At 45.8% G+C, this 23,932-nt stretch overlaps 1 protein-coding gene across 1 annotated transcript in view; it reads right to left on the bottom strand.

Moving 5' to 3' along the window:
• GPR179 (G protein-coupled receptor 179) overlaps positions 1 to 21,089 on the bottom strand; it is a 585,836-nt gene extending 564,747 nt beyond the window's left edge. Inside the window, exon 1 of the mRNA XM_073608265.1 lies at positions 19,512 to 21,089. Coding sequence (XP_073464366.1) covers positions 19,512 to 20,479 — 968 coding nt within the window. The 5' untranslated portion in view covers positions 20,480 to 21,089. The remainder of the gene's footprint in view (positions 1 to 19,511) is intronic.
• Positions 21,090 to 23,932: the final 2,843 nt, after the last annotated feature.

The following is a 23,932-nucleotide window of genomic DNA, read 5'->3' as shown; positions in this document are numbered from 1 at the left end:
TAGATGTGCCATGACCCACTTGTATTTTTCTATTGATATTTCTTGGGCATTATACAAGGCACATGAGAACCCACCTCTTTTTAAGACATGCTAGAGTGATCAGGAATCTTCAAACTATGGCTCTCCAGCTGTTGCGGAACTACACATCCCAAGAGGCATTGTAAAATTCTGACATTCACAGACATGACTAGGCATGATGGGAATTGTTCCTGAACAACTGGAGGGCTGAAGTTAGAAGACCCCTGTGCTACACCATTATTATGCCTCCAGAATTGGGAGTGTGGCATCTACCCGACTTCTCTCTGCTGTTGGACACAAGAATCTACATCTATAGATATATATTTGTGCAGCACAGTGATGTAGTGGTTAGCACTTTCACCTAGCAGCAAAAGAGGTTGCTGGTTCGAATCCCATGACACCATCTGCCTGGAATTTGCATGTCCCTATGTTAAAAAAAAAAAAAAAATTTTAATTTGCAAATAAGAATCATCTCTTCCTTAGAGAACAGTGAGCGGGCATGGTGGTGGGAAGAAATTAGCAGCAGTACAAGCAACTTCCTGTAGGGGCGTGATGTCATTCCTGTGAGTAGGGATGAGCTTCGAGTTTGAGTCGAACTCATGTTCGACTCGAACATTGGCTGTTCGCAAGTTCGCCGAACAGCGACAATTTGGGGTGTTCGCGGCAAATTCGAATGCCGCGGAACACCCTTTAAAAGTCTATGGGAGAAATCAAAACTGCTCATTTTAAAGGCTTATATGCAAGTTATTGTCATAAAAAGTGTTTGGGGACCCGGGTCCTGCCCCAGGGGACATGGATCAATGCAAAAAAAGTTTTAAAAACGGCCGTTTTTTCAGGAGCAGTGATTTTAATAATGCTTAAAATCAAACAATAAAAGTGTAATATCCCTTTAAATTTCATAGCTGGGGGTCGTCTATAGTATGCCTGTAAAGGGGCGCATGTTTCCCGTGTTTAGAACAGTCTGACAGCAAAATGACATTTCGAAGGAAAAAACCCATTTAAAACTACTCGCGGCTATTGCATTGCCGACAATACACATAGAAGTTCATTGATAAAAACGGCATGGGAATTCCCCACAGGGGAACCCCGAACCAAAATTTAAAAAAAAAATGACGTGGGAGTCCCCCTAAATTCCATACCAGGCCCTTCAGGTCTGGTATGGATATTAAGGGGAACCCTGGCCAAAATGAAAAAAAAAAAATGACGTGGGGTTCCCCCTAAATTCCATACCAGACCCTTCAGGTCTGGTATGGATTTTAAGGGGAACCCCGCGCCAAAAAAAAAAAAAAAAAAACGGCGTGGGGTCCCCCCAAAAATCCATACCAGACCCTTATCCGAGCACACAACCTGGCAGGCCGCAGGAAAAGAGGGGGGGACGAAAGTGCGGCCCCCCCTCCTGAACCGTACCAGGCCACATGCCCTCAACATTGGGAGGGTGCTTTGGGGTAGCCCGCCAAAACACCTTGTCCCCATGTTGATGAGGACAAGGGCCTCATCCCCACAACCCTGGCCAGTGGTTGTGGGGGTCTGCGGGTGGGGGGCTTATCGGAATCTGGAAGCCCCCTTTAACAAGGGGACCCCCAGATCCCGGCCCTCCCCCTGTGTGAAATGGTAAGGGGGTACTTACCCCTACCATTTCACTAAAAAACTGTCAAAAATGTTAAAAATGACAAGAGACAGTTTTTGACAATTCCTTTATTTAAATGCTTCTTCTTTCTTCTATCTTCCTTCATCTTCTTCTTCTTCTGGTTCTTCCTCCGGCGTTCTCGTCCAGCATCTCCTCCGCGGCGTCTTCTATCTTCTTCTCCTCGGGCCGCTCTGCACCCATGGCATGGGGGGAGGCTCCGCTCTTCTCTTCATCTTCTTCTTCATCTTCTTCTCTTCTTCCTTCTTCTCCTCTTCTCTTCTCTTCTTCATTTTCTTCTCCGGGGCGCTCCGCATCCATGCTGGCATGGAGGGAGGCTCCCGCTGTGTGACGGCGTCTCCTCGTCTGATGGTTCTTAAATAACAGGGGGCGGGGCCACCCGGTGACCCCGCCCCCCTCTGACGCACGGGACATGACGGGACTTCCCTGTGGCCCCGCCCCCCGTTATTTAAGAACCGTCAGACGAGGAGACGCCGTCACACAGCGGGAGCCTCCCTCCATGCCAGCATGGATGCGGAGCGGCCCGGAGAAGAAAATGAAGAAGAGAAGAGAAGAAGAGAAGAAGAGGAGAAGAAGATGAAGAAGATGAAGAGAAGAGCTGGAGCCTCCCCCCCCATGCCATGGGTGCGGAGCGGCCCGAGGAGAAGAAGATAGAAGATGCCGCGGAGGAGATGCTGGACGAGAACGCCGGAGGAAGAACCAGAAGAGCCAGAATAACCAGAAGAAGAAGATGAAGGAAGATAGAAGAAAGAAGAAGCATTTAAATAAAGGAATTGTCAAAAACTGTCTCTTGTCATTTTTAACATTTTTGACAGTTTTTTAGTGAAATGGTAGGGATAAGTACCCCCTTACCATTTCACACGGGGGGGCGGGATCTGGGGGTCCCCTTGTTAAAGGAGGCTTCCAGATTCCGATAAGCCCTCCGCCCGCAGACCCCCACAACCACCGGCCAGGGTTGTGGGGATGAGGCCCTTGTCCTCATCAACATGGGGACAAGGTGTTTTGGGGGGCTACCCCAAAGCACCCTCCCAATGTTGAGGGCATGTGGCCTGGTACGGTTCAGGAGGGGGGGGCGCACTCTCGTCCCCCCCTCTTTTCCTGTGGCCTGCCAGGTTGCGTGCTCGGATAAGGGTCTGGTATGGATTTTTGGGGGGACCCCACGCCGTTTTTTTTTTTTTTTTTTTTTTTTGGCGTGGGGTTCCCCTTAAAATCCATACCAGACCTGAAGGGTCTGGTATGAAATTTAGGGGGAACCCCACGTCATTTTTTTTTAAATTTTGGCCGGGGTTCCCCTTAATATCCATACCAGACCTGAAGGGCGTGGTATGGAATTTAGGGGGACCCCCACATCATTTTTTTTTTAATTTTGGTTCGGGGTACCCCTGTGGGGAATTCCCATGCCGTTTTTATCAATGAACTTCTATGTGTATTGTCGGCAATGCAATAGCCGCGAGTAGTTTTAAATGGGTTTTTTCCTTCGAAATGTCATTTTGCTGTCAGACTGTTCTAAATACGGGAAACATGCGCCCCTTTACAGGCATACTATAGACACCCCCCCAGCTACGAAATTTAAAGGGATATTACACTTTTATTGTTTGACTTTAAGCTTTATTAAAATCACTGCTCCTGAAAAAATGGCGGGTTTTAAAACTTTTTTTTGCATTGATCCATGTCCCCTGGGGCAGGACCCGGGTCCCCAAACACTTTTTATGACAATAACTTGCATATAAGCCTTTAAAATTAGCACTTTTGATTATTCATGTTCGTGTCCCATAGACTTTAACGGTGTTCGCGTGTTCGAACGAACTTTTTTCCTGTTCGCATGTTCTGGTGCGAACCGAACAGGGGGGTGTTCGGCTCATCCCTACCTGTGAGCTGTCTGCTGCTTCCGGTAAACAGATATGCGCACACAGCATTTGCGCATCTAGATGCATTAATACATATTTGGATGTAAATTAATAGTAAAGTAGATGCAGATTTCCAGGACTGGACTAACAAATGTTTATAGTGAAAGGCAACAGGCAACCCTGATAGGGTGAAGACACCTCCCAAATTCAAATTTATTCACTTCCTGTCACATAGCCAAACAGGAAGTGAGGGTAAAACCCTACCAATGTCTTTCCCTGGGGATACAGGTCAATCTAAATAGTTTTCCCATTAGGTAATTTGCACTCTAGCATTTTGCTCTGCATACCCCCAATTATTAGGTATCTTGGACTTTGGGGTTTATTTACTAAAGGCAATTCCACTTTGCACTACAAGTGCAGTTGGTGGAGATCACCAGTGCTTCCCCTCAGATTTTCAGTGACTACACTTGTATTGCAGAGTGGATTTGCTTAATAAATCCAAAAATACCTAAGAATTTGGGGTGTACACAACAAAGTGCTAGAGTGCAATTTGCCTAATGGGGACACTAGTTAGATTGACCCGTGTGTCCCCAAGGAAAGGCATTGGTAGGGTTTTACCCTTACTTCCTGTTTGGCTATGTGACAGGAAGTGAAGACAATTTTAAGAAAAATGACACAAAGCACAACCTAAAAAAGACAAGCAGGGGTTCTAACACTCAGTTTCCCTCAAATGCCCACAATTAGAATAGGATTGTCTTGAGTTAGATTTTAACGCAGTGCTCTAACCAGTGCTTTTCAACCCTGTACTCAAGTACGTGGGTTGGAGCTCCAGATGACGTCAGAGTGACGAAACCTGCAGGGTCGGAGTCAACATACGTCCTTGCATCATTTCCTGTCACAGGTACTGGTGTCAGCAATATATGCCTTTGTTAATTCTACCATATGTGAGTACCTTTTCATGCGTTTGTTAATAAACAGTTTGATAAACAGTTTGATACAGTATTACGCTATTTGGGCTCCCTCTCTCTCTTTTATGACGCTCAATACATAATGGAATCTCCTCATAGCCAGCACTAAGGACGGTCTTTATCCTACATTGCTACACAGTGGCACATACTGTGGATGCTTTTAACCCCAGGAGGGGGAGAAGGTTCTGGTGAGTGCAGCCGTAATAGGAGCACGAACTAAGACATGCATGGTGTGTTCACTCACTGAAAAGTCCATCAGATTAGAAAGCGGATTTCCTTACTGGCACAAGAGCACTTTATTATTTAGTATTTATAATTTATAGATATTAAAAAAAGGAAAGGCGTGGGGCCCCAGGCCCTCTGAACAGCAGTATACAGGCGGTGCAAACAAGACAGGGACTGTAGGTTTGTTGTTAGGTAGCATCTGTTTGTAATTTTGAACTGGTACATTTTTAAAGTGTTTAGCTCCAGCCAAGAAATCTATTTTAAGCTTTTTGGAAAACATAGGGAAGGGTTATCACCCCTGTGACATTTGTTTTGCTGTCTGTGCTCCTCTTCAGAAGATTTCACCTCACTTTCTGTCCCAATGACAAATATTTTTAGAACATTTGGGGTTTTTAGTGAAACAAGGATTGGTGATAAAGCATCAGTGGAAAGGAGAAACGTTTTTCCCATATTAACTCTTACAGGAGAGAATTTCCCTTCCTAGGGGTAGATTTCATCTCACTTCCTGTTATCTCCTTCCATTTGCAAGTAGGAGTCATTTGTAAGTTGGATGTTTGAAAGTAGGGGCCTGCCCTATATACTCTGCAGAAATTGTGGCCTTAGGTGTTGGTGTTGCCACAACACTGTAAGCCCTCACAGGGCCCTGCTGTGAAATATTAGATCAAGAATTGTAATTACATGCCCCTGTTCAACAGGGGCAGAAAAATTGGGCCTTAGGCACTGGTGCTGGTGCCACAGCGCTGCAAACCCTCACAGATACTCTAGTTGGAGCGCAGGAACTAGCCCTGCTGCAAATAATTGCATAAAAAATTGTAATTACATGCCCCTGCTAAACAGGGGCTGAAAAATTGGGCCTTAGCCACTGTTGGCGGCGCCCAGAAACAAAAATATTCTTCCAAGCTATCAGCATAATCATTGAGGAGGAAGAGGATAGTCACTCAGCATAACAGGATAGTCACTCAGCATCAACATAGGCAGTCTTGAAGGGATCTGACATTTCAAAAAAATTTATTCGGTTACATCAGCATCAGGTGCTTGGTATCTGGTGGTGATCCAAGACTGATTCATTTTTATGAAGGTCAGTCGATCGACCGAGTCGGTGAATAGGCGCACCCTGTGATCGGTTACAAAGCCTCCAGCAGCACTGAATGTGCGTTCCGAAAGAACGCTGGATGCAGGACAGGCCAGTAGCTCAATTGCATACTGTGCAAGCTCTGGCCAGTGATCCATCCTCTAGACCCACTAAACCCAGAGGATTTTCGGTAGGAAAGATGTCCAAGTCAGATCTTGCCCCTAGGTATTCCTGCACCATGTAAAACAGACGCTGGCGATGGTTGCTGGAACCGATCATACCTTGGGGCTGCGCATTAAAAAATTGTCTGAACGCATCGGTCAGGCGTCCACCGCTCCTTCTTTGACTGACCGAAGCCTCAGCAACACGTTGTCCAGGAACGGGAGTTTGTAACCTCCCAGTCTCTGGGAACGCGTTGCACAGACCTTTCTGCAAGGCCTTCCGAAGATGTTTCATCCTCTGCTCCCTCTGTGATGGCAAGATAAGGTCCGCAACCTTACCCTTTGTAACGTGGATCAAGGAGGGTTGCCAGCCAGTAACGATCCTCCTCCTTGATACCACGAATACAAGGATCCTTACGCAGGCTTTGCAGGATCAGGGAGGCCATGCAGCGTAGGTTTGCTGAGGCATTCGGTCCGGAGTCCTCTGGGTCACTAAGGACGACATGATCAGCAGCCACCTCCTCCCAGCCACGTACAAGTCCATGGATTTCTTGGGACTGTAAATGATCCCTTAAAGACTGCTGCTGATGCTGAGTGCCAGGCTCCACCTCCATGCTGACACAATCCTCCTCCTCCTCCTCGTCCTCTTCCTGTGTGATCGGCGGGCACGCAGGAACACTGTCTGGATAAAGGGGGCCTTGAGAGCTAAGGAAGTCCTCCTCTTCCTGCCTCTGTTCTGCCTCAAGTGCCCTGTCCATTATTCCATGCAGCGTGTGCTCCAACAGGTGGACAAGGGGGACAGTGTCACTGATGCATGCACTGTCACTGCTCACCATCCTCGTGGCCTCCTCAAATGGTGACAGGACAGTGCATATATCCCTGATCATGGCCCCCTGGCGTGGGGAAAAAAAAACAAGCTCCCCTGACCCTGTCCTGGTGCCATAGTCACACAGGTACTAATTGATGGCTCTCTGCTGCGTGTGCAGCCGCTGCAGCATGGCCAACGTTGAGTTCCACCTGGTGGGCATGTCACAGATTAGGCGGTTCTTGGGCAGGTTAAATTCCTTTTGGATGTCTGCCAGCCGAGCACTGGCATTATATGACCGGCGGAAATGCACACAGACTTTAATGGCCTGCCTCAGGACATCCTGTAAGCCCGGGTACCTGCCCAAGAACCGCTGCACCACCAAGTTAAAGACGTGAGCCAAATAGGGCACATGGGTCAGTTGTCCGTGTCAGAGGGCAGAGAGGAGGTTGGTGCCATTGTCGCAAACCACCATTCCTGCCTTAAGTTGGCGTGGCGTCAACCACCTCTGAACCTGCCCCTGCAGAGCTGACAGGATCTCTGCCCCAGTGTGGCTCCTGTCCCCCAAGCATACCAGCTCAAGCACCACATGGCAAATTTTGGCCTGTGTACTTGCGTAGCCCCTTGAACGCCTACGGAGCACCGCTGGTTCCGAGAACAAATCACAGGAAGAGGCCATGGAGGAAGAAGAAGAGTAGGGGGTGGAGGAGAGAGGTGTGTCAAAAATCACCAGTAGTGGCATTTTGGAGGCGTGTTGGCAGAACAACCTCCAACACTACTGCACCTTGTCCTGCATCCTTCCCAGCTGCCAGCAGAGTCACCCAATGCGCGGTAAACTTAGGTAATGTCCCTGTCCATGCCTGCTGGACCATGAGTCAGCGGAAATATGCACCTTACCACTGACCGCCCTGTCCAGCGAGGCCAAGACATTGCCTTCCACATGCCAGTAGAAAGCCGGAATCGCCTTCCATGAGAAAAAGTGGCGTTTGGGAACCTGCCACTGAGGAACCGCACATTCCACAAACTCACGGAAGGGGGCAAAGTCTACCAACTGAAAAGACAGCAGTTGAAGTTCTAGCAATTTAGCCAAGCTAGCATTCAACCGCTGGGCATGTGGATGGCTGGGAGCGAACTTCTTTCTGCAGTGCAGCAGCTGGGGCAGGGAAATTTGCCTGGTACAATCTGACGTCAGTGTACCGATAGCAGATTGCCCGCAGGTACTTGGCTGTGACACACCTAATTCTACACCTTCATTCCTTTCAATGCAGGTCTCAGAGAGGACTGAAGGTATAGTGGGGTTGGAGATCCCAGCTGATGAGGAGCAAGGAGAAATCCTCTTTGTTCTTTGGTGTGGGTCTTTTAGGTACGCCTGCCAACGAACTGCATGGCAGGTCAACATATGTCTGGTCAAGCATGTGGTGCCCAAGCGGGAGATGTTTTGGCCACATGAGATATGCTTGAGACATATGTTGCAAATAGCAGCGGTGCAATCTGATGCACTTGTGTCAAAAAAGGCCCACACCAAAGAACTTTTGGAATAACGCGCAGAGACAGCAGTGCCCTGCACATGCGGAGCTCTGCGGCGTGATGCAGTCAGTGTGCTGCCCTTAGGCTGGCGCCTGGAGGGCATTCTGCCTCATTGGTGATGTGCCTCCTCCTCCTCCTCTCTCCTATCAGGCACCCACGTGGAGTCAGTGACCTCATCATCCCCTTCCTCCTCATCACTGGAGCAAACCTTGCAGTATGCTGCAGCAGGGGGAACATGACTGGCAGATTGCTGTCCTTCTTGGGCACCCCCTCTGTCTGGGCTCACGTTACTGCCTTCTCTAGCTGAGTACCATCATCAGAGCCTTCAAAACGCTGGGCATCCTCCTGGAGCATGTACCCAACACTGTGGTCAAACAGTTCGGGGGACTCCTCAGGAGGACATGGTGGGGCTAGGGAAGGAGTCACTGATGCCATTGAGCCGAGGGAAGAGGCCGCGTTGGCAGCTGCTTTGCCAGACAAAGTACCCTGAGCCTGGGTGAGAGAGGATGAGGAGGATGAGGACATGATGCATGCTTGGCCAATCATCAGCCAGCAATGCACTGCGATGCCACAGTAAATTATGGGCTGTGATGCGCCACTCGAATTTGGCGCAACAGTCGCAATTCGGCAAACGACCGAACACACGATGTTCGAGTCGAACATGGGTCCCACTCGAACCTGAAGCTCATCCTTATTCAACACGTCCTTATTTAAGGTTAAGAAAAAAGAAGGTGGAAAAAAGTACTGGACTGCATCAAAAACGCACCAAAAACGTATCATAAACGCACTGGATCGCTTCAAAAACGCACATGCAGAAAAGCATCTGGAACCCATCTGGACTGCTTTTCTATGGAGTGAACCAACCTTAAAGCTAGTAACTTTGGGGGGGGGTTACTCTGCCTGTAACGTGGTGCATCTGTAGCATGTATCCAAAATGCTGCTTCAAAGATGTACAGATTTAGAGAAAACATACAAATCGACATTGCAGCTGCAAGTATTTAGCACAAAACAAAAAATAGACTGCCCCCCCCAATACATACAAGGCCATTTGGGGCTGTAAAGGCTTAAAATGAGAACCCCCACGTGAAAAATACCACCCCAAACTAAAAAAATATTGTGCCCCTCCCACACACTAACAAAGCCCTAGCCAAACACACAGCAAGCCAGCCCATGAAAGGGCGGTGTATGCTTAGGGGCAGGAGGGGCTCGGGCACCCCAAAAGTCAACCACCTTGTTCCCATATTCAGGGGGACAAGGGCCTCTTCCACACAACCCTAGGCTGGGGTTGTGGGGGACTGCAGACAGAGGGCTTTACAGAATGTGGAAAGCTCATTTAAACTAGTTGGTACAAGGTGGTTTGTGGTTGGAATTGGGCTGAGCCCAACATGCCCCAAAGGCAACCAGCTATGTTGAGTGCATGTGGCCTTGTATAGTTCAGGAGGGGGTTGGGTGATCGCTCTTCTTGCACCTTTCCTAGCTGGCCCTGTTTTATGCCCTGAAAAAGGATTTGGTTTGGATTGGTGAAGGCAGCTCACAGCCTTTTGAGAATGGAGTGGAGTGTGGAGTTCCCATTTAAAAGCAAAAGTTAGCCGATGGAAATCCAAGTAGTTAGAAGGGGGAGACAAGAGCATTGGAGAATGGAGTGTGGAGTTCCCCTTTAAAAGCAAAAGCTAGCCCAAGGAAATCATATGCATTAGAAGGGGGAGACAAGCAGGCTTGCTCAGAAAAAGTTACTTTCTCATTCTATTTTGGGCATATTTGTTATTTGGGCAGTTGTTACTAAACTTCCTCACATCATCCCACATCACCCCATAATATTGGCACCTACATCTTCTGTTAATATTGAATTGAAGATGCCGTGCGCCATGTCATAGTGGCACTCAGATTTCATTCTCCCGTGCGCCAAGATCACTATAGTAAATGGGGATTAGCGCTCTGTTACCGGCACAAACGTTTCGTAAGATGAAATTGTGCATTGCGCCTCGACGTGCGCCTCCATTGATGGCCCAAATGTTTCGTAAATCAGCCCAATTGTGTTTTTTTCAAAATTGTCGCTCTTCGTTTGTTTATAGCGCAAAAAATAAAAACTGCACAGGTGATCAAATACCACCAAAAGAAGGCTCTATTTGTGGGAAAAAAAAGGAGTGAATTTTGTTTGGGTGCAGCGTCACACGACTGCGCGATTGTCAGTTAAAGCTACGCAGAGCCTTATCGCAAAAAATGGCCAGGTCATTGAGCAGCCAAACCTTCCGCGACTGAAGTGGTTAAGAAACACTGCACCACCAAATTGAGGACATGTGCCAGGCATGGCACAAGTGTCAACTTTCCCTGTCTGAGGGCAGATAGGAGGTGTGTGCCATTATCGCACACTACCATTCCTGACTCCATCTGGCGTGGCGTGGCGTGGCGTGAACCACCTCTGTGCCTGCCCCTGCAGAGCTGCAAGAATTTCTGCTCAAGTGTGGTTCCTGTCCCCTAAATACACCAGCTGAAGCACTGCATGGCACCTTTTAGCCTGACTCATTAAATAGCCCCTTGAATGCTTGGGAGGTACTTGTGCTTCATAGGACAATTCAGCAGAGGAGGGCATGGAGGAGGAGGGGATAGAGCTGACAAATCTCACATCATCACCACTAGCTGTATGGAGACATGGCGGCGCGACAAGCTCCAGCACTGAGCCCTGTCCTGCATCCTTCCGAGTTGCAAGCACAGTTACCCAGTGTGCTGTGAATTAAATATATCATCTCTGACCATGCTTGCTGGACCACGTGTCAGCAGTAACGTGGACTTTGGAGCTGACTGCCTTGATCAACAATGCAACAACATTTGACAAGCTTGCATTTAGATGCTGGGCATGTGGGTGGCAGTGACCATTTTTTTTTCCGCTGCAGCAGATGGGGCAGAGAAATTTGCCAGCTATAGTCTACAGCTGGTGCAGTGCTACTGGCAGATGTGCTGCAAGAAACTGGGACACCCTGCGCTATACCATCATCCCTGTCAGTGGAGGCTGAAGTTGGGGCTGAAAATTTGAAGTCCAGTAGCCTCAGATACATCTGGAAGAGGTGCTAACTGCCAAGGGGTGAGTGAGCTCACCATCCATCCCTGTCTGTGACTGAAGTCTACCCCCTTCTCTCTTCTGCCTCTGAGTGAGTACACTAAGGTAAATCAGGCTTCTCAGAGCACCCCTCAGCCTTCATCAGAGTTCCCCTTTACACCAGAGGCCTCAGTGTTCTCCCTTACATCAAAGTCCTCTCCGTGCATCAGAGTTCTCAGTGTTCCCCCTTAAATCAGGGTTCCCAGAGCAGCCCTTATGTTAGAGTCCCCAGAGTTCTCCCTTACATCAGGGCCCCCCCCTTACAGTGAAAGGGAACTCTGCGAGTTCAGATTTCAAAGGGGAACTCTGTGGATTCAGATGTAAAAGGGGAACTCTGTGGACTCTGATGTAAAGGGGGACTCTTGTTATTAACGCCATATGATTAGAAATGTTATTTAATAGCAAAATATATGTATGGTTTATACTATAAGAAAAATTGCTGTGCGCCGCTAAAGTGTTCGGGTTTGACTTGAAGAAAAGGTGGCAACCCTAGGAGCAAGTGGCTGACGCTGTGTTCAAATAACTCAGCTGACTCCTCCATGCCTGATCCTGGGGCTATGGCAGGAATAGCTGTGGACAAGGAGGCAGGTTTAGCCACTCTGGCAGCTGCTGTGGACTGCGCACTAGTCTTTGCTTGGGTGACAGAGGATGAGGAGGATGAGGAGACTGAGAATGGTTTAGTAAGCCAGCCCACCACCTCCTCTGCATGCTGTGGCTGTAAAGCACGGGCAACATCACTAAACAGGAAATGATGCCCTGCCTGAGGACTGACCACGTCCACCTTTGCCTGTGGACACATACGCTGCTGGCCCCCTCACAAGTGCCATGGGAACGTCTGCCTCTCTTGCTTCTTGTTGTCCACCCAGGCATAATGGGTGGGGGGGGGGGTGCTTATTACAAAAAAATTTACAAAGATGTGGAAATGTGTACGTAATGAAATATACTGCGTTAAATGTGCACTAACGCACAGAAATATACTACCTTAAACGACACGTAAGCACTGAAATATACGGCGTTAAACTTGCAGTAATGCACTGAGATACACTGCGATAAAAGTGCACTAACGCACTGAACTATACTGCAGTAAACCTGCCCTGACAAAATAAACTGACACTAATGTAAAAATGAATGGTCACTACACTCACACTGACTGAACTATCACTAAATTCACACTAAAGTGACACTAAAGTAAAAATGAATGGTCACTCACTACACTTGCACTGACTGAGCTATCACTAGATTCACACTAAACTGATATTCTACACTGACAATAGAATCACAATAGCACACTATAGCACACTAACTTTCTAGAACAGTGGTTCTCAACCTAGGGGTCGGGACCCCCTCGGGGGTCGAATGACGATTTGCCAGGGATCACCGAATCCTGGGCTGTTCCTGAAGCCCGCCACGCTCTCCCAGCCTTTTCACATCCGCCCAGCTGGGCGGTTTTTGGAGCCTGCGGCCGCCCATTCAGCCTCTTCGCAGCTGCCCATTCAGTTCATGGCATGGCTGGGAGGCAGAGACTAGAGGTCAGCTGACTGGTGAGGAATGTGAAGTGGGAGGGGCTGAATGAGACCCTATCTCCTGATTTGGGCATAGGTGGCACTGCTGCGAGACACCACAAAGTCAGAGCCACAGTGAAGCCGGAGACACAGCGAGTAACGCTACCTGTGATTATAGTTGCCATTAAAAGTCCCCACTACAGTTCTCAGATCAGCAGATGACCTTGATCAAGAGCACCTAAGTTGGCTGATCAGAACTCCCCCCAGCACTGCCACTGATCCCAACTCCCCGCCAGCACTGCCACTCATCCCATTCCCCCCACCCCCACCAAGGAGTAAGAGAATGAATAAAAATAAAGAATACATGGAAGTGAGAGGAAAAGAGGGGTAGGAACAAAGAATAAGGGAGAGAAAGAATAAGAGAAAGAACAAGAAAGACGGCTAGAGAGAGGGATAGGGATAAAAAACAAGAAATTAGAGAGAGAGGGCGAAAAGGGAAAGAAAGGAGAACAAAGAGAAGGAGTGGTACATCCTAAAATGTACCAAAAGGGGTTTTAATACTGTATGAATGAAAAGGACTCAGGGAGTGCTAAATGTCCATGGGTTAGGAGCGCAAAGTACTTGTCTTGCCTTGGGTGCTGACAACCCATGCTACGAAAATAAATTTACTGTTAGGGGTTCCCACAACTTGGGAAATTTTATTATGGGGTCACGGCACTAGAAAGGTTGAGAACCACTGCTCTAGAAGCACTGAACAGAGCCCTGTTCTATCTCTCTCCACGCCAAATTAACACTAAAAATGGCTGCTATTGAAAGAATACTTTTATAGAGTAGGCCAGGAGTAAGAGCAATAAGCCATGATTGGATAGAGTCATCATAAGTGTGCCCAATCGTGGCTCTGACAGTGCTCTGTGCCCTGATTGTGCAAAGTGCATTGTGGTCATTTAAGCAGGCCAAACAAACGGTCGAACGCCCCAAAAATTTGGCTGTTCGTCGAACGGGCGAACAGCCAATTTTCAGCCGGAACACATGCTCAGGTTAAACCGTTTACCCATCCCTAGTCACCACACACACTGACCATTTTACTGGAATTTCCTATGTTTCATTCATGAACTGTGCTGTTAACCTAGATTATTATGAGAGTATTTTACCTTTTCTTTAATAAAGGCTTTTCAGGTGGTTTTACACTATTGGGAGTGCTTCCCTAGTTTGTTCTCCATGTATAACACTTGCCTCACCACTGAGAAGAGCCTGAAGGTGTATGCTTTCAGCTGGGTGGAGTTTATTAACACAGCATTTGTGTATTGACATATGTTACACATGTTGTTTATCTTAGTGATGTCGTATAACTTTTATTAATATGTGCTACTATGAGTGTTTGCACTTATGTGACTCATATTGTGCACGTTGCTATAAGACTCCTTTCACACTGCCAGCGGGTCCTGTTAGCGGTAAAGCCCTGCTAGTTTTAGCGGCGATTTACCGTTGTTTTAGCGGGGCGCATTTAACCCTGGCTAGAGGCCGAAGAAAGGGTTAAATATGCCCGAAAAGCACCGCTGCCAAAGTGCTTTGCATTTCAATAGGCAGGGGCGGTGGAGGAGCAGGGTATACACCGTTTCTAAACCACTCAAAAGATGCTGCTTGCAAGACTTTTACTAACGTCCTGCAAGTGCACCACTCCAGTGTGAAAGCACTCAGGCTTACACACTGGGGCTGCAGGGGAGGCGTTCTTCAGGCGTTTTACAGGCGCTATTTTTAGCCCTGAAAAATGCCTCAGTGTGAAAGGGGTCCAAGTGATTTGCAGTTTTATCTGATAACACAGTGTTGCTATTGTACAGTGGCACAAGTTTATGGTGTTTATGTAATGTACTTTTGCACTTTGAGGATTTGCTTTAACTGATTCTAATTTTACAACTTCACTATTTTTTTCTAATAGGTCACAATTTCAGCCAGTTGGAACAGGCATTTAATATTTGAAAAAACAAATAATTGTATATTTTTTGGACATTTTTGATGGAAGCGCCACAAAGGATCACATTACAGTCAGCAAGACTTAACAGGCTTGGAGAGCTAAATTCATTATCTGAAAATAAATATTTGTGTTTTTTTTTTTTTTTTTTACTTTTTGATGGAAATACATACAAACTTGCACCACAGCTAGCAAGTCTGTTTGAATAGGTCGTAATTTCATAAATTTACAGCAGGTATTTAATATCTGGAAAAATGCCATAAAGTTTTTTACCACAGCTAGAAAGCGTTGTTGAACAAGTCATGATTTTAAAGAGCCACAGCAGGCTCTTTTGGACCCTTTTATGGAAATACCATACATTTAGTACCACAGCTAGCAAGATTGTTTGCAGTTTCAGAGCATTTTAGCAAATATTTAATATCTGAAAAATATATATTAAGCCTCTTGCTTTGTGCACTGGTCTAATTCATTCGGTGGAGGGGGGATTATGGTTTGTTTTTTGTTTTTTACAGGGGTTGGGCTTGGTCCCTTGGTTCCAGTGAAGGCAACTCTCAAGGCATACCAAGATATTTTGGACAATTTCATGCTCCCTACTTTGTGGGAACAATTTGGGGATTGCCCCTTCCTGTTCCAACATGACTGCGCATCAATGACAAAGCAAGGTTCATAAAGACATGGATGAGTGAGTTTGGGGTGGAGGAACTTGAATGGCCTGCACACTTATGGGGCGTACACACGGTCGGACTTTTCAGCTACAAAAGTCCGACAGCCTGTCCGACAGACTTTCGACGGACTTTCGACGGACTTTCGACGGACTTGCGGCGGACTTTCTAACGAACAGACTTGCCTACACACGATCACACAAAAGTCCGTCGAATTCTTACGTGATGACGTACACCGGACTAAAATAAGGAAGTTGATAGCCAGTAGCCAATAGCTGCCCTAGCGTGGGTTTTTGTCCGTCAGACTAGCATACAGACGAGCGGATTTTTCGACCGGACTCGAGTCCGTCGGAAAGATTTGAAGCATGTTTCAAATCTAAAGTCCGTCGGATTTGAGGCTGAAAAAGTCAGTTGAAAGTCCGGAGAAGCCCACACACGATTGGATTACCAGCCAGCTTTAGTCCGTCAGCGTCCGTTGGACTTTTGTAGACGAAAAGTCCGACCGTGTGTACGCGGCATAAGGTGTTTTACCTGTTATTTTTCTCCTTCCTTTATCACACCAAGCTTTGTAGCAAAAGTGTATGATAGAGGGTTGAAACAAACCATTTAACACTAACAGAGATGCTTACAATGGTCAACTCTTTTCTTTTTTTTCCAGTTAAAACATTCATCTCGAAAGGAGAAAAACGGTTTCAGTAACTTTTTAAAAAGTGTTAGCTGGAGTTGGGCCAAAATTTGCTAGTCAATTATGTAAAGTGCATCTAAAATCTACAAGTTCATTTAACACTACCCTCTCCAGACAGTACCGCTGTAGAATGGTGACTCCTCCATGGGATTGCTCCTCCATACATAAAGGAGTCACCCCAAGACAAGAAGCATGTTATTGGCTGGATCAACAGGTAAAAATAAAGGAACAAAATCCTAAAAAAAAGAAAAGTAATGCAGCCACCACATTTAAAGATTGGCAAACTGCAATAATATTAATGTCATACAGCATATACAGGTGCAGTAACAAAATAAATGGTGACTGCATGCAGTAATACATGAAAACGAATACAGAGATAATTGTCTTGGGATGCCTGATGGTGGGACACACTTTTGTTTTTCCCACAGATACCATTGGGGCCATGCTGGTCCCCTTCTATGGCACTGTTCCCTCCAGTGTGTGTGTGTGGTTGCTACATGTGCAGGTATTCTCCAGTCAGCTTGCTGGAACATGTGGTGTATTTGTTCCCCTATGATGCTTTCTGCTGGATTGGCCTGCTGGGGGCACAATACACTGGTTTGGCTACAACTCTTGTCAGGTGTGGTCAGTCTGCCAGGATTTGTGGCGCAACTGTTGGCTCACTCGATTCATGGATAGTGGATAGTTACGTACAGTGTATTACTATGCAGATGGGTGCTATGTACAGTATATGGTTGTTTCACGTTCAGTTTGCAGGGACTTATGGTGCATCGTCTGCCTGCTTCTCCTTTCACTGAGTTGGCCTGCTGAAATGTGTAGTGTACCTGTTTTGCTATGTCTTTGTCTAATGAGAATGAGTGTGCTGGATTGCTGGGATTTCTGGTGTATCCTCTGACTCATTTAGTCCATGGATTTCTGAGTTTAGTATATTGTCATGCAGGTGGCTGCTTATATAGATGGCTAATTGGGTTGGCTACCTGGAGAGCATGATGCACTTGTTTGCCTGCTGAGGTGAAGCATGCTAGGACTGTGTGTCGAATTGCTACTATATATTTGCCTGCTGCAATTAAGCTGTTGGGACCAGTGGCGGCTGGTGCTCAAATTTTTTTTCTGAGAGGGGGGGCGCAAACAAACTGAAAAATTCAGAGAAAAAAAAAAAAACATCAATTGCAGCCTCACTGTGGCCACTGTGCCATCAATTGCAGCCACTGTGCCCATCATATGCAGCCACTTGTGCCTGTCATATGCAGCCACTTGTGCCCATCATATGCAGCCACTTGAGCCCAAATACAGCCACTTGTACCCATCATATGCAGGCAATTGTGCCCATCATATGCAGCCACTTGTGCCCATCGTATGTAGCCACTTGTGCCCATCGTATGCAGCCACTTGTGCCCATCAAATGCAGCCAATTGTGCCCGTCAAATGCAGCCAGTTGTGCCCACTGTCTGCTCGGCACTTACCCCATCTTAGTGGCAGGTCAGGCAGCGGGTGATGGCAGCGAGCTGTGGGACAGCTCTTGTGTCCTCCATGCTTCCCCTCCTCTCTTCTTCGGTCTGCTGGGCTTCCCATCGGGGTGCCCGTGCCTTCAGCCAGGTGACGGGTATTAGACACGCGCTACCTGATTGGCGGAGAGGAGGTTCAGTGTTAGAAAAGCAAATATTCATTTGCTTTTCTAACACATTTGGGTAAACTGTGGGCACAATGCTTTGCGCTCCAAGTCCACCTTTTTTGAAGCCTATTAGAGCCTATGGCTCTAATCAGGTGCTTCAGAAAAACACCTCGCCTTTGGAATTCAGGCGCCCGGCATCTGAAAAGGGGCCGGACGCCTGAATAGGGGGTGGCAGCAGCGGCTATGCATGAATCTATCCATTAGTCATAGAGGGGGTGGCTGGAGAGAGGGGGCAGCGCCCCTGCCCCTTTAGTGGATGGGTCATCCCGGACAGAATATATTGGTTTACTAAGACTTGTGATACAGCTGCTGGTTCATATTCTTAATAGTACATCATTTTGTTGGAACTTCCCCTACACTTCTCTAGCGACAGATTAGAATTGCTTCAACCAGTTGCACACCATTGCTGACACACAATATTATCAGCAGCTTGTTGTTGCTTCAACATATGTATGTGTTTTTGACACATAAATACATTTATGGGCACATCTTTTAACCATTATGCCTCTGAAATACAAAATGTGTCCCCATACAATCTGGGACCAATATTATAAGTATATACCATAATCAGTTGATATCATTACAAGTTATGTACCTGTATAACTTCCAGTAGCTACCATTAAATGTTATCTCTTTGTCCAAAAATTTCCAATGTATTGCTATATTTTATCAGCAGCTGGATTGTTAATTTAAATAATTAATTGATTAACTTTAGAGTTATAGAATTACAATAATCAATTACCAGTGTTGCTATTGGATGCTGTGATTGCTATTGGATGGTGTAACATTATCTCTATACATGGACACTATTTTGACATAATATATAGTCCTTTTTATATGTAGGTTCTTCGGATATACTGGTTTTCAGTATAGGCTCATGTGACTTTATATATTTAATATAGTTATATTAACTAGTTTATCTGTGTATAATATTATGTTTTAGGGGCTGTCTGGGTTGGTGTGGCAGCTGCATGAATTGCTATTATGTCGGTTTTATCCTAAAGTTTTCTCTCAATTTATAGGTTTTTATACTGTATAAGTAATTTAAAAAACCTGTATAATGTTTTAATAACTTTAGGTGGAAAACTTATCATAAGGGTATGGAGAACATCATTTGTTATTGAGACCTTCTCATGAGTGCACACAGGGTATGATGGTGATCACATGGGCAGCAGTATATGGGCTTATTATGAATAGGGTAAGATGGCCAGACAGTGGTGTGCATAGGTAGCTAGAAACTGGCATTCTAGGGCCATCTGTTATATGAAAGCTAGAGGATAGGAGATTTGCAGCTTAACAGCTGCTCAGTTTGAGGACTGATGTGAGTGATACAGAATTCAGTATGTGTGAGAGACTAATCTTAGGGGGAGGGTAAAATGATGGACAGGTGGGGGACATGATGGACACACAGCAATCACTATACAGAACGAGATGGTAAACAGAAATATGCATGCATAACCAGAATATTACCACATGACCCAGTTAATATCATTCTCCTGACTGTATTAATCACACTGTATTATCAACAGAGATATTTGTTCACAGTCAGACAGACAATCTTCCTCCTCCCATCCTGTTCCTTTCCCTCCCCCCATGTTACATGATTTTCAAAGACTCCATCTGTCCCCTTCCCACACATGAATATCAAGGCCCACTTACTTAAACTCTGGACTCAGATCAGGTTTTAGCCCATAGAATGCTGTCGAAAGTGAGATCATCCATCTTTGTGAAAAGCGACTCCCCTCACATTCTAGAAAAGGCTTTGACCATTGAACTTGGTTTGGGTCCACAATGTAGCTGTCTCCACGGCTCCACTTAGGTGTCTCCAAACTTTGCAGGTCATTTACTAGAATGGCTTTGGTAAGAGAGAGGTTGGTTTGAAAGCTGTTCCATATACCATAATTTTTCATATGTCTTACACGGTGTAGGATTGAGGAGAGGTCTTGAAGAAGAATTTCATGACCTTCCTTTGTTGCCTGAAGAAGTAGCTGGGGCTTAGAGGACAGAGGTTGGGCAGTAAAGGACAGCGCTGCCCGACGAATCTGTGGATCTCCCCCAGCAAGACTGCGAACCAAAGCATGATACCATTCCATATCTTCTTTTATGCTGGATTCTCGCATGTCACTGGCTTGAAATATCATATTAAGGAAGTTGGTGGCATGTAGAAGATAGTCAATTGGTCTTCTGACATGATGGAGAAGGGATTCAGGTGGCGATCCCTGCAGGTCATTTATCTCATACCTCCTGGTGCAGTTCACTTCTGACAGAGATAGAAGATCCCCTGAGTGCAGAAAATGTAGAGCTGCTTTTTTGCCTTCTTCATCTGGCTGGTCTGGTTCAGGAGTAGATGGCTGTGGAGTAGTTGTAGGACTGGTGGTTGTAGCATCTAGTGAAAATAAAGATGGGGTCAAAATTGAAAAAGTGGGAGAAGAGTCTTGCAAAGAGGGTAGTGATGAAAGATCTGAAGGAGTAGGCAGGGGTGGCAAGGATGTTGGAGTTGAAGGAGTTTGTTTTGGGGTTAATTCATTAATGTCATTCTTCCAAGAAGGGCTCTGAAAATCCTGGTTGGCATGAAGAAAAAGCTGGGCATGATGGCACCACAGCAATGCCCACCACATCACCTCCATCTCACCAGAAGTAAGATATCATGCCAGAGATGCCCTTCCTTCCAGACGTCCTGGCTCCGTTCCTTGTTTATACAGAAATTTCATTGCACAGCAGGACCAAATGCCTACCAAGGCATGAATCCCCATGATCTCATTCCATCTACAGAGAAATCCCCAAAAGTAGATCTCAGCTACAGTCTCACGTGGGTGCTGTGGATGTATCTGTTCTCCTCTAACAAACTAATATTCCCATGCTTCCTTCCCACTTCTTCCTGCCTCCACCTCCCTCTCTACATCTGTATTATTTGACTTCTCTTCTCCTTCTCTCTCTCTGTTTCTCTCCGTGTTTTCCTTTCTATCTTAAATTACTTTTTCCATTTATATCCCTCTTGTTGTATCCCCTTTTCTGTCTCTATTCATCTCTCTGCCTCATCCGCTCCTGCAGCCCCTCCCTCTCCAACCAGTTCTAGTTTTATGAACGTCACTTGGTCCATCAGTCTGTGCCTGGCACTGCCCCATGCCCTATGCCTACTTCCCATGACATGGCTGCCTAATCCTATGCTGATAAAGCAAGCATTGCTGGAGAAAAGATGAAAAATCCAAAAGGAGCAAGAGAGTCTAAAAAAATACAGAATGCTAGGGAAATCTGATAACAAATCAGGGCGTCAGTTACTACCCAGGGATAATGCTAAATAACGAGCGTGTGAATGCAGGGCTATGCTTGCATGTGATGATGAGTTCTGAAAAGAAAAAACCTGCTATAGGTTAATCTATATGAGAAACCATTATAGTATTAACAGCTGACGCTGAGTACTGTAGTCTTTTATATGAAGATGCTCATCAAAGGGGGCATTGGCCATATGGTGGGGGTGCAGCAATGTTAGGATTTACTGCAGTGTGTCCAAAAAATGTGAAAACAAGCAGAGACATGGCTGGATACTGCCAGCTTTGTAAATGTACCAAACATTGATGGATGCAACTAGATGTGTAACGCAGAGCTTCAGACAAGGGCAAGCACCAAGTCATGGGTCAAAGTGAAGTATGGTGTAAAATATGTAAAGTAAACATGTGATGAGGTGGGGGCTATGTGGGATGCAGACAGATTGTGTGGTGTTACAGATGGGGGGGGCTATTCTGTCTTTTTTTCCTAAGCTAGAAGATGCCGGTTATGTCGTCACACCCTGGATGAAATTCCATGGCAACTGAGGCTGAGTTGTTCCCCCTCCATCAGCAGCAACAGACAGTCTGCTCAGCAAAAGGAGTTAGCGGAGATACACAAAGCTTTGCTATTTATGCAGACATAAAAAAGGTAGGGAGAAACAGATTGGAAGCGAATGTGACAGATAGATAGTTATCAGATTGCTAAATATGTTTTCACCTTTTTTCAACCTTTTTTGCATCTCAGTGCTGCTGATCTCCTGCAGCCTCTTTGCATTCCAGTAATGGCTGCATTTCTCAGGGTGGGTTTTTTGAACAGTGAATCAAGCCTGCATATTGTGCATCATATTGTGCAGTAATCTCCATCAGTAGCCTGTGTGACAATGCAGGAACACAATTATCTGAGACCAGGACATAGCACTATCACCCTATACCAGGGAGTACCTGATAAAAGACTGCTGTGGCCTGGCTACAAAGTATTTTAACCACTTGCTGCCCTGAGCAACTTTTAAACTTTTCACACAAATATTAAAATCATTATTTTTTGCAAGAAAATTACTTAAAACAGCAAAACATTGATGTAGCACCCTGATGTTTAGGCAGGGTTGCTAATAAATTTACCTGCCAGGTATAGTCGCCTTGGCCAATTGATAGGGGATCAATTGATTCCACCCTAATTCTGGAATTGCTGCACTTCCCTCTTCTGTCACTAGATGGCCGGGTATCTGGTTGCATTAGATAAGACAAGTGCATTGCAAGGACAGATAAGGAATAGATGGGGTTTCTCAGCCAATGGGCAGGGATCTTCTTTGGTCCCTTGGCCTGCTGGGAGAGCCTATTTATTCGGGTGAAGTCAAGTGATCTCAGTCCAGCCATGGGGCTCAGCAATTATTAAAGTGGAGTTCCACCCACTTTTACAACTCTTCAGCATCCTTCACTAAACTGTGCACTGTAAACAAATTGGATATTTTTAAATTTTTTTTCTCAGCACTTACTGTTTATCTGCTGTATTCATTTTTCACTTCCTCCTCCCTGGCCGCGGCCCATCGCATCATTTCCTGTTTGCGATGCCTTCTGGGAAAGGGCGGCAACTTCCTCTGACACTGCCGTTGCTATGGAAACCTGATCTGAAACCTATTACACTGCTTGTGCTGCACTGAGCATGTGCAAGATCTGCAAGGATGAGATCCAGGAAGAAATACAGTCTGGCTTCAGATGCCCAGACTTAAGATGGCCACGGCCTGCTGCAAGTTTATAAAATAACAAACTACTGCTATAAACTAACAAAACAGACCTTAGTTTACAGACTAACTTTACTAGTATACATTAAGCTTGTGTATTATAGGGGTATTTTTATTTAAAAAGTATAATTTCGGCCGGAACACCACTTTAACTGCTCTTTGTGAAGCTATCCTGGGACTACACCTTGTGAAGTGCTTCAAGTTGTTGCTAACTAGTTGTCCATGAAGGAGGTTGGTGTTTTTCTCAGCAGTGTCTTCCGGAGAACACCCTCTGTGATCTACATCTTTCTACTAAGCCTGTTTTGACCCCCCTGAATAAGGGCGGTCGCAGGCTTTCCGGTAAGCCTCCATTACTTCTTCACCAGGTGGTGGGCAGCACTAGTGGTGGAATATTGACCCTGGGTCTTGCATTGAATACCAAACATATCAAAATTTTTGGACTTTATTTCACTTTCACTTTGATCAAATCTACCTTGCATTACACCCACCGTGCCTCATAACCCACTCTACGTAGAAGGATGTCAGCTATCCCTAACTCTGGAGGTTCTTATTAGACAAAGGGGAACCGGGACCTGTCTGGTTATGGGACAGGTAGTAAAGGTAAATCTTCCCAATGGGACAAAGATGGCAAAAATAAACATAATAGGGGTAATAAAAAGTTTTGCATATGGTTCTACTAATTACTAGGTGTAATTTCTGTTTATTTCTTCATTCCTCTGCTATAAACATAAATCACATCTGACAAGTTTTCCTGACACCAAGATAAAAAGTGACAGGGAAGGGACCTCCCTTGACAATCTCAGCTCCTTAACCACTTCAGCCCCAGACCATTTGGCTGACCAAAGACCAGAGCACTTTTTGCGATTCAACACTGCGTCACTTTAACTGTCAATTGCGCGGTCGTGCGACGTGGCTCCCAAACAAAAACAACGTCCTTTTTTCCCCACAAATAGAACTTTCTTTTGGTGGTATTTGATCACCTCTGTGGTTTTTTTTTTTTTGCGCTATAAACAAAAAGTGCGACAATTTTGAAAAAAATGCATAATTTTTTACTTTTTGCTATAATAAATATCCC

The sequence above is a fragment of the Aquarana catesbeiana genome, linkage group LG12 (genome assembly GCF_042186555.1).
Source record: "Aquarana catesbeiana isolate 2022-GZ linkage group LG12, ASM4218655v1, whole genome shotgun sequence".
NCBI lineage: Eukaryota > Metazoa > Chordata > Amphibia > Anura > Ranidae > Aquarana > Aquarana catesbeiana.
This window is presented reverse-complemented; position numbering and strand designations above follow the sequence as displayed.